The sequence below is a fragment of the Pomacea canaliculata genome, linkage group LG7 (genome assembly GCF_003073045.1).
Source record: "Pomacea canaliculata isolate SZHN2017 linkage group LG7, ASM307304v1, whole genome shotgun sequence".
NCBI classification, from domain to species: domain Eukaryota; kingdom Metazoa; phylum Mollusca; class Gastropoda; order Architaenioglossa; family Ampullariidae; genus Pomacea; species Pomacea canaliculata.
In genome coordinates, this window is record NC_037596.1 from 5,754,879 (window position 1) to 5,765,370 (window position 10,492).

The 10,492-nt window shown below is 42.8% G+C and overlaps 1 protein-coding gene across 3 annotated transcripts; it reads right to left on the reverse strand.

The window, feature by feature from the left end:
• Positions 1–798: 798 nt before the first annotated feature.
• Positions 799–9,197, reverse strand: LOC112568833 (protein kinase C-binding protein NELL2-like). Of its 3 annotated transcripts, none has more exons than XM_025246341.1 (10): positions 9,171–9,197; positions 6,685–6,815; positions 6,132–6,210; positions 5,776–5,865; positions 4,411–4,530; positions 3,860–3,988; positions 3,510–3,533; positions 2,588–2,821; positions 1,882–1,931; positions 799–1,515 (listed from the first exon to the last, which is right to left on the reverse strand). In XM_025246341.1, exons 3-9 carry the CDS (start codon positions 6,184–6,186, stop codon positions 1,900–1,902), a joined length of 684 nt encoding a protein of 227 aa, XP_025102126.1. In that variant the 5' UTR covers positions 6,187–6,210; positions 6,685–6,815; positions 9,171–9,197; the 3' UTR covers positions 799–1,515; positions 1,882–1,899. The 3 variants fall into 3 exon arrangements, with proteins under 3 accessions (XP_025102126.1, XP_025102124.1, XP_025102125.1); XM_025246339.1 differs by having other exon boundaries at positions 5,776–5,868; XM_025246340.1 differs by lacking the exon at positions 9,171–9,197 and having other exon boundaries at positions 5,776–5,868; positions 6,685–7,175.
• Between the last annotated feature and the right edge of the window lie 1,295 nt (positions 9,198–10,492).

Genomic DNA, 10,492 nt, shown 5'->3' on the forward strand with positions numbered 1-10,492 from the left:
AATTAGTTTCCTTATAATCCTAACCTTTAACAAGGCCCCAATCTTACATTTTTAATTGCTGGCGAACCTTGTCGTTTCTTTCAAGAAACGTAAAAAATATAAAATATTATTAGCACTTTTGCTCATTTTTTAACTTCCAGGGAGTCATTGTCATATCCTATGTTGGAAATACCTTTCCATCTACTTATGGGGTATAAATTTGTCTTAGAAAAAAGTTAAGTATGATGACAATGCAGCCTTCACATTTCACTCATCTAATATTGCGTACGGCTGTGATCTCTTGTCCTCGTTTCCCTGCCGCTTCGATCCACCGTCTCCACCCTTCAATCTAGTCTATGATGCGTAAGCCCATTGTACCCAGGGTAGACCATTACATAACGTCAGTCTTACATCACCTGCCCTGCGACACAAATGCTCAGTAAATGTTTCTCCAGCTGCCTGCCCGTCACGCACCAGTTCACTTGGTGTCCAGTCGAGGGTGTTTGTAAACATGCCACGAGCTGACAACACTCAAAGGTCGTACAGTTTAATCCGGTGGGATGGAGGGCTTCCTCCGTCGCAATGAATTATGGGAAAGGTGTAGGGGCTGATTTTGGCTCGAAGTAGGACTGGGGTTGGAGTCGATTGTTAAAGCTTAAGTGTGCCGTGATTAAAGATTTGTGAGACAAGGGACTCTAATTAAGCGCCTCTTGTTATACGAGTGAGTGTGTGTGTCTGAAAATACACATCTCTCTATCACACACAGAATCGTTATAAACACACCGTTGTGGCTTTTATTCTTAGGTGACAAACACGTACTTAGTTTTAGACTGACAGTTTATTTAGAAGCACATCAAGGACAATCTGGTAAGCTGAAAGGATAATGAATTCGAACTAGTAAGAGAATAAGAACAAGCATTCTACAAAACAAGCAGAAGCATGGGCAAAAACAAGGACATGATTAGGAAAAGGATAATAAGGAAAAGGATAACATTATGAGGATAAACCATAATTATGAACATATTTTGAACATTGGATAAAACACACAGGAGAACAGCATGAACACACACACTAGGCAGACAGCTGCTGTCGCAGAGCTTGCTGTGGCGGGTGTGTTACAAAGTTGTTTTAATTGTATCTCAGTGCTATGTGGTGCTTGGAAGGACTGAGCGTTGTATCACACACACAAATATAATTAGAAATAATTACAGACATAATGTACAGGAAAAGAGCGTGATCAGTCAATGCTTTTTAATCATTTAAACACATTATGAGCCAAATAAATCAGTAATGTGTCGTCTAAACACGACAAATTAGGTGGCGCTAATTTAGTCCCACACTTTCAAGTGTATCATTAATTGAACACCCCAAAGCATTCCTGGCTTCTATCTCTTTACACTGATTATCAGGAGCAAAGAAAAGCAACAGTAAAGCGCTTAAGCGAACTATAGGCGTGCTTTTTTTTTTTTTAAAAAAATTATAAAATCAGCAAAGGAAAGAAGCGAAAATCTTGACATGCTGGTCAGCCAGGCGGCTCTGCAAAAGATCAGAAAAACAAGCCGTATCACACACGAGGTCAAGAAAATATAGATGGTGCTGTAAACCTACAACTCTTTTTGTAGTCCTGAAGCAGCTCCATCGCCATACACTTATTTCTTGTTCACGTGATTATAAAATGCATGTACATTACTACATAATTTCCAGTTACATAACTTTTTTTAGCTAATTGTGCGTACTGTCTATAGCTCCATTATTTGTCTAATTGTAAATATTTTCTGTAGTTACAAATAATGTCTATCTAATTATATATATAGTCTACACAGTATATACACTGACTACTAAATAGTGTGCTGTGTACGATTGCATAAACTATCTACGTAATCGCAATGGTTGTGTACTTACACACGCCACGTCTTGTGACTAGCTTCTGTGAGTATTCGTCTTTGTGTGATCTGAAAACAATCCAAATACCTTGTAATTAATAGACTATTATCTTGGTGTTGGTATTTTTAAAATTCCTATTTCAAACTTGCATTTCAGTTGGGCAATTGGAAAGTCACATGACGTATTTATACACGGCAGGCAAAGTAGAAAACAAATGTGTATTCAGATTTGACAATGGGACTTATTGTTTGAAAGTTTCATTTAATCAAGTCTGGACACAGACTTGGCTAGTTAGCTCATCAACATAATTCTTCTATACATCTTCGCAAGACATCGATTAGCTTCCCACAGAGTCACCTTGGGCTCAGTTCGTCAACACACTGCCCATAAAACACGAATCATGGTCACACCGATGGATCAAAATGTCGTGACATTATCCTACTTATATAATAAATTAAGGATTTAACACCAAAGATAATATTGTGGTGACATGGGAGGTGACTGTTTTAGCCACGACGATGATGATGATGATGATAATGATATAAAAAACATTCAACATGTGTGTGTTGTTTCATTACAGATGTGTTAATCTCATGATCAGCCTAAATGCTGCTTGTAGTGTGGTCACGCTACTTTGACAGAGAAATAGTTAGGAAAGAGAAAGAAAGAAAGCTCAGGATCTCGTGGTTCTGTAAGTGAACACGGCAGGGCCCATTCTACTCACAGGTCGGCGGTGTCGGTGGTGTCGTCGGTGTCGCCGTTCTCGGTGGTGTCGTCGGTGTCGCCGTTCTCGGTGGTGTCGGTGGCTTGTATGACGATGCATTGTATGACGGTGGCTTGTATGACGATGGATTGTATGACGGTGGATTGTATGACGATGGTTTGTATGACGATGGATTGTATGACGCTGCACTGTACGGCTTCTTGCTGACGTAAGGACGGGCTCCATAGGATGAAACTGTTGGAAAGAGTAGTGGACGTGATCATGTTCTTTCTTTCCCTATGACATGTTTGGCACTACACGCAGTCACAGACCCTCCCCCAAACACTCACGGACATTAGCACGTTCTTTTCGTTCTCAACAAAGACAACCATCAGGGCTTCTGCTAAGGCTAAATTCTTTGGGGTCCCAGGGACCCCTTCTTCAGATTTTTAAGGGGTCCCTGTTCTTCGCCCAAATTTGAATGGGACCCCATTGACGAAAATTGAAGGGGTCCTCCGAACTTTTAATGCGTACTGTACGCAATTTTTTGCGTAAGCAGAAGCCCTGAACCATATACGCCTCTTGCAGGCCATGTCTAAGTTTCAATTACAAAAAAAAAAACGAATGTTATCGCACTCGCTGCATGAAAATACACGATAAAAGTAAAAGACTCAATATCTCAACTCAGTTACATCCAAAGATTACACCTTACAATTACATAACACTTCTAATTATGCATATTGTACTAACAAAAGTGTTTTTTTTTTCCCCCAGTGAATAGTCAGCCGAATCTGAGGAATGATGGAATTGGTTGCGTATTCACAGTCATTGTTGTGCAACACTTACACATAAGGCTGTGCTCACGACACGCTTAGTTGAACTAATTACTCAATACAAATTTATTACTTTTTTAGAAGGTTAAATTTTAGAAGGAATGACTTACGCAGATTGTGTAGGAAGTGTCCAACTGGAAACAAATTAGTGACCAGTTAGGATACGATGGTAAAAAAATATTGAAAAGCAGAATTCAAACTTGATTCGTCAAAATGCTTCAACATATCTCAAATACAGCTAATAGGCGTAATAAGAATGTAAAAGATTGTTTCTGTAAACAAAACTGAAAACTACGAATCTGTGCGAGCGATCGTGCGCGTGTGTGCAAGGCAGACAGGCAGACAGACAGGCACACAGACAGGCAGACAGGCAGGCAGACAGACAGGCAGAGTGGAGAGAGAGGCAAAAGCTAAATACAAATGCCGTTAAGGACACATAGACACGGAGAAAAAGACTTACTGATCAGGCAGCCTTCATACTTTGTTCTGATATAACCAATTTTGCATAGACAGCTGTATCCTCCAATGGTGTTAAAACAGTTTTCATAGTATGAACACAAGTCTGTCCTTCTGTAACACTCATCGATATCTGTAAAGGGATTGTGACAGAAAGTCTTTTGCATCTCTCAGTGTCAGTCACTATTTATCTCCATCTTCATCGTTATCATTCTTATTTGTTCACAAAAAATACTTCAAATATACACTAAATATCATCCTCTTAAATATCATTCCATCCTATTTTCTAATCACTGTTTGGGCATCTTTTATGTGGTTTTGTTAGCCTAACTAGCTTGGCTATTGCTTACTTGTCTAATGCTTATGTCTTTATAGGGGCATTCGTTTTTAAAATGTTTTCATTTTCCTTGTGTTCTTTTTCTGGATCTGGTAATATTTAAAGGCATTGAAGTTCAATAATTTATAGTTGTAGCCTAGTGCTAAACAAGACTTAGTAGTAGTAGTCGTCTCACTAGCTGTATACACGCACACACTGTAGCTCATGTAGTAACTTACCAACACATCTGTTATTCTTCCGCTCAAAGCCGTTGTTGCAGACGCACTCGTAGGACCCGGGGCTGTTGATGCAATTTGCCCCAAGACCACATTTTAATGAATTGCGGCACTCATCATTATCTGAAATAAATACATTTGTCAGCTCATCTTTCCAATAAACTGATCGATCGACTCATCAATCGTTCGATGCGCTCAGCAAGCGTCCAACAGAAAAGTTCAGTAAGCTATGAAAAGTAAAAAAAAAAATCCCCATTTTTTCCTGCTGTACATAATGTTCCACAACAGACTTCCTGCCGCTGATGTTTGTCCTAACTCATCATCATCACTTCTCCTCACCACTCTCTCTCTCATACACACAGAGGGACAGACAGAGGTGCGACGTCTCATCATGTCTAGCTCAAACAAACAGGGATTTGTGCGCCTGGATCTTCACAAAAAGTAAATATACTCTAATGATAGTGCAGGCAAGAATTTTCAAAGCAAACACTGTTATGGTAGTGCTTATTTCGATTTGAAGCGTCATGTGACCTGTAGGTGAGACATGGAAATCTCCAACAATTAGAAAAAAGGGTAATTCGACTTCGCAATAGCAATCAGAGTATACCTGTGTATGTAAAAGAGAGAGTCGCCTACACAAGCTGTCAGGAAGCGTTACATCAGACAGAGAGCCTAGCAGAATAGAAAACAGTCGGGACGAAACCTAAGCGTTTGTGTGCCAGGTGTGTGAACCACGATCAGAGCAGAAAGCACCCGAGGATGTTGTGCCACTGAAGTCAGCTGGGCTAAGACACGTGGAGACTCGACACCCACGGTTGCGCAATGACGGTAGGATAAAAGGTTAATTTAGGAGGAAAAGTGCTTGTCAAGTGAAAGGTTAGATGCTTCAAAAAGCGTGGCTGTGCCATGCCAATTGCTCTGTTATTCTATAAATTAAACTAAGCTAGGAATTAATTTTGTTCTCGCTCATAAATAGTTATCCATGCGCTACATTACTTCTAAAAGCGCCTATTTTTCATTTGAAAACAATGACGGCTGGCGCCTCTCTCTCTATATATATATCATGTGACGAATTTGTATAGAGAGAAAGGTCGATTCGTTTCATTTACACACAACTTGCAACGAGTAGCAACTTCTGTACTCGGTGGACAAGTCGACCGAAGCCAGTGGTCTAATCGACTAATGGTCGCGGCGGAATCGGTCGGCAGCAGCAGCAGCAGCAGCAGCAGCAGCAGCAGCAGCAGCAAGCAGCAAGCACAACAACAACAACAACAACAACAACAACAACAACAAACCGTATCAAGATTGAACTTCGAAAGTCCTGCGAGGGAATGTATTGAAGGGAAAGTGCAAAAATGTCATTCTTACCAACACAGCCGCCTCTGTCGTCTGGACGAAACCCGTCAGTGCAATTTACCGGGTTGTTATCGTAGCCAGGCTTGTCGTGCTTACCGGCCGCTGCTGGAGATAAAATAAGCGGAGTATTAACAACTGCTCCAACAGTCGGACACGGGAAGGTGATGGACAGGAAGAAAACCGTTATCTGTTTGTTAGCGAAACATCATTAACCCGTTTTGTGTTAGTATGTCCCAATGTCAGGTGTAACTGGACTGAAATAATACGTTTGATACAGATGTTGCTGCAAATACTATGGCACAGGTTCATCATATTTAGATATTTGACAGCAAGCGAATCAATGTTGAAATCAAGATGCAAGAATTTACCGATGGCTAGCAAGCAAAGCGTAACCAGCATCACACACCGACCGTTGTCCCTCATTGTCACGTGCGGACTACTCTTCACCTTTGAACAGATTTATGACAAAAGAACATGACTAAGTCTATTAATGTGTAACTTCTCAATGATTTCATTAATCATTCATATCACAATGAATTTTAAAACTAATTGAAACAAATTATTTTATTTGACCGTATATTTCTGTACCGGTAAAGTGCGGCCAATAGCAAAAAGTGACTCGGTGGTCCCTCTTCGCCCTCACCTCAAGTAATTCAGAAAGATCGCCTCGATAACTTTATTTAACACAATGTGGCTAAAATGTCGTCACGCCTAACAGAGAGGAAATTGTTGCACCTATCAAGGGACTTAACAAAATGGCAAACCCCTATGGCAAGACAACCTGAGTGCCAGATCCAGAGCTTAACAACAGCAACCCTTTTGCACTGTTCAAAATAGTCTGGGAGACTGGTGTACACTGTCACGAGAAAAGTTTCAAAACAGTAAAATAATAAACTATAAGCAAGTCAGTGAATAACGTACCTCAAGCGCGTTGTGCTTGTTGTTTAGTTCAGCCGGTACAAGCCTACAAGTGTCTTGATTCTAAGTGCCAGGCCCCGCAGTTTGATGCTAACCGGCTAACGCTGAGGTTCTTCAAGACTTTGGCTCATCACCTGAGGATGTCGAGGATGTCATGTGACAAAGTTAAAAAAAAGTACCCTAGGGATGTCTGAACACTGAAGCTATTTGCACACTAACCAATTGGCACAGGGTGTTCTTGGGTCCAAGAGGCGCCCTTTGCTCGATGTTGCCATGTATATGCATGGTAGCTTCAGGGATCGAGCAAGGGTGATAGCATTTTCATTTGATGAACCGAGGTCACGTGATTTGCGAAGGTCTTTTGAAGCAGAGAAGCTCCCACAAGCAGTCTACTTTCTATGCAGGTTTTGCTGTGATTTTTTCGGATTTGCCGCCGGCAGAACAGCTGGCCTGGCACTGTAACTGTCGCTACTGGCTACTTCCATCATCATTATGACAATATCACTGTAATATTCAAGCCTGACGAGAGGGGGGGACAGGGGGGTCTGGTGTACCCGGGCCCGCGGCTGTCAAGGGGGCCCGGCCTTGGTCAGTGGATTTTTTTTTTCTTCTCCTTTTCTTTTTCTTTTAAAGAAAGGTCTAAGGACAGAAACACCAAGCATTACACATGCAGAAGTTGAGTTTGAGTGTAGATATTGAGATTCGAATTGTAAACATACATTATATACTGGGAAAATAATTTACGATTACAAGTACAAGGGGCCGGAGAGGTCTGTCCCGGGGCCCGGGTGGCTCTCGGCGGCCCTGCTTACAGTCTAAAATAACAGGCTGACAGTTGGCTCTCCATGGAATACTGTACTTCTTGGAAGTAAAATCTAGTGTAACATCGTCTTCAGTGTCATTTACATGAGCAGTCTCTTTTCTTCCATGCAGATACTGTAGAATAGTGCACAAAGGAACTAACACCCATCAAGGTAGATAATATAGGGATAATCTATCATCCCAGGAATATTACTGTTTACAGGAAGACGAAATAAAGTACAGTATTATTGCAGGGTCAGAAAATGAACACGAAGCTGAAGTGTCCTGCTCCATTGGGATTTCTGGTCTGTTTTCTTATTTTCCACGTGGTGCAAGGTGTGACCTCAGGCAATGTGACTGGTACTGAGTGCACTGTACAGGAGTCGTAAGTATCCAGATGTGTTTTATTGTCAGCAGTTCAAACGCACGTGGCCTAATGAAAGCTCTTGTCAAATTTCGTGATAAATTTGATATTTAAAAAAAAAAATCAGATTTCTTGCCTCCTTTCATTCTACTCGCTTCTGAAATATTTTTCTTGATATTTTAATACACAGTTTATGTCAAGGTTTACACATACATATCTCACGGCCGTTGCCCTAGCCTAAAGGTTTAGTCGAGTGCATGATAGTCAAACTGTAATATAATAAAGCAAATGGTATTTTGTGAAATGTGCCTTCGTGGGAAATAACATTTTTTAGATTAGATGTCCCAGTCTGTTGTTTCTGTGTAACGGCTTCTTTAAACTCCCACCGAATACCTGGCGCACACAGGCACGTGAGTTGTGTCTAAGTATTTGTGTGTAACTGTTTTTCTAAACTCTCACCAGGTACCTGATGTACAAAACTGTTCTGACTCAGCACGCGCACGAAGTCTGCACTAACACGTGGTGTTGGCATTTTCCTCCGCGATGTAGGAGATGCAGGTGAGCAAAAGAACAACACGTGTGAGTATGATGACGTGTGGCCTGGGTGACGTGTGGGACCTGTAACATAACGCGTGCGACTTGTGACGTGTGGGTCCTGTACCATAACGCGTGTGACATGTGACGTGTGGGACCTGTAACATAACGCGTGTGACATGTGACGTGTGGGACCTGTAACATAACGCGTGTGACATGTGACGTGTGGGACCTGTAACATAACGCGTTCCTGTGTAAGAATTATGGTGTGTGGCATGTAACAGACTTGCGATGTATGAAATGTATGAGACAAGTACTGTGTAAGGTTCAGCCTCATCTTAATTAAACACGTCATCTTCAACATACACCTGTCTGTCATCAATAGAGCAATGGTGTCAGTTTTGAAATGAATCGAGAAGTCTGCTATCCCAGTCTTGCATTTTTCCATCTCTGTTTAGTCCAGTCAAATGGGTTTGGTTTCGCTGATCATTGGAAAATAAATCTTCTAAGCCACCATGTTCACTATCTTGATGTGCACTTTCTTTCAGCACTGAAGCAAAATAAAGCAATACAAGTGTAGAAAAAAAATTGAAACAAAAGTAACATATTTTATCCTCTCTCTAATTTCTCATGGTCATGCAAGTCTTGTTTTGACCAAAAAAATCAATAGAAATAAAATGGATAATAATTTCCCCAGGGAATTCAAATGGAATCGTTGTTAACGAGCATCGCTTGCTGTAGGCCTAGTGTCTTTTCTCAAACGATGGGCAAAAATCGGAAAAAGACTCACAACGGTCTCTCGGCAGCGCTGTACACCGGCAACGGCTGAAGGGATTCGGGAGGTCTGGTGCCTAGGGAGGCCTGAACGGCTCGCGCCCGGTTAGAAATTGGGGGGGCGTGGCACAAGGCAGGGATGGTTAGGGTTGGCGCTATATACATGGGGAGCAGGCGTCCCGAAAGGTTTATGTGCTTGGCTGATAAGTCAATGGTGCGAGGCTACCATCTGAGGGATTATGACTGAACGCCTCTAAGTCAGAATCCCGCCCGAATATGTAACGATACTTTCAGTGCCGCTGCGATACACGCCGCGGTGTCACAGCCGCGGCGGTGGTGAAGCCACAGGAAGGGGTCATCAGCCGCTCGCGCCGAGCAGTGCGCGGCGGGGACCAGGACGATTTTCACCCCATGCGACGTGGAGATGCCAAATCATTCGTAGACGACCTAGTTCTCGGTCGGGGTGTCGTACTTAGTAGAGCAGCCACCTCACTGCGATCTATTGAGACTGAGCCTTGGACCAGGAGATTTGTCCGCATTCGCAGACGGACGCATCTCCGACGATGGGCTCGAGTCCCCCTCCTCAGTACAAAGGGGGAAAGGTGGTGATGCAGCTACCGGGTGCACCGGTAAAGCAGCACACCACTTTTCTCTCTTTTACTACTTCGCTTTTTTCTTTTTTTTTTTTCTTCAAAAAAACCCAGGGGGAGGGCCTGGTGCAAAACTTTTGAAAATATTCCAGTTCGATGGGAGGGTCTGGTGCAGATAGGAGGGTCTGGTCAAAGACTTTGAAAAAACTTTACTCGTCATTAACTTCGCTTTGGTATTAGAAATTTAGGGGTACCTCGATTCCTTCAAGTATACTAAAATGGAGGGCCTGGTGCTATGGGAGGGTCTGGTGCATACAGGAGGGTCTGGTGCAGAGGAGGGTCTGGTGCGAAGAGGAGGGTCTGGTGCGTGAGGGCCTGGTTTAAAAAAAAAGGAAAGTAATAGGGGAAAAATTGAACAAATGTTGTCCATAGCAGCAACGCTTTCTCCTTTCGCCGGTTGATCGCATTCCGAACAACGTTGTGTCTCTGTACACCGACAAAAACCGATCACAACAATACCCAGCCCGATAACCGTACCAAATGAGAATTCACCCATCATCTTGGAAGTTTCAGTTCAATAGGAGGGTCTGGTGCCGGTAGAGTTAGGGTCAGGTGCCCGGAGGGCCTGGTGCCTAGGGAGGGTCAGGTTCCCGGAGGGCCTGGTGCCTAAGGAGGGTCAGGTACCCGGAGGGCCTGGTGCCTAGGGAGGGTCAGGTGCCCGGAGGGCCTGGTGCAATGGGAGGCGTGG

Coding starts and splice junctions, on each gene's coding strand:
- LOC112568833 (XM_025246339.1), bottom strand. CDS start 6,186: ATGAGGGACAACGGTCGGTGTGTGATGCTGGTTACGCTTTGCTTGCTA. Junction 3,534..3,859: donor GTATGAAGGCTGCCTGATCA/GTAAGTCTTTTT, acceptor ATTTGTTTCCAG/TTGGACACTTCCTACACAAT. Junction 1,932..2,587: donor ACCACCGACACCGCCGACCT/GTGAGTAGAATG, acceptor GATTGTTTTCAG/ATCACACAAAGACGAATACT.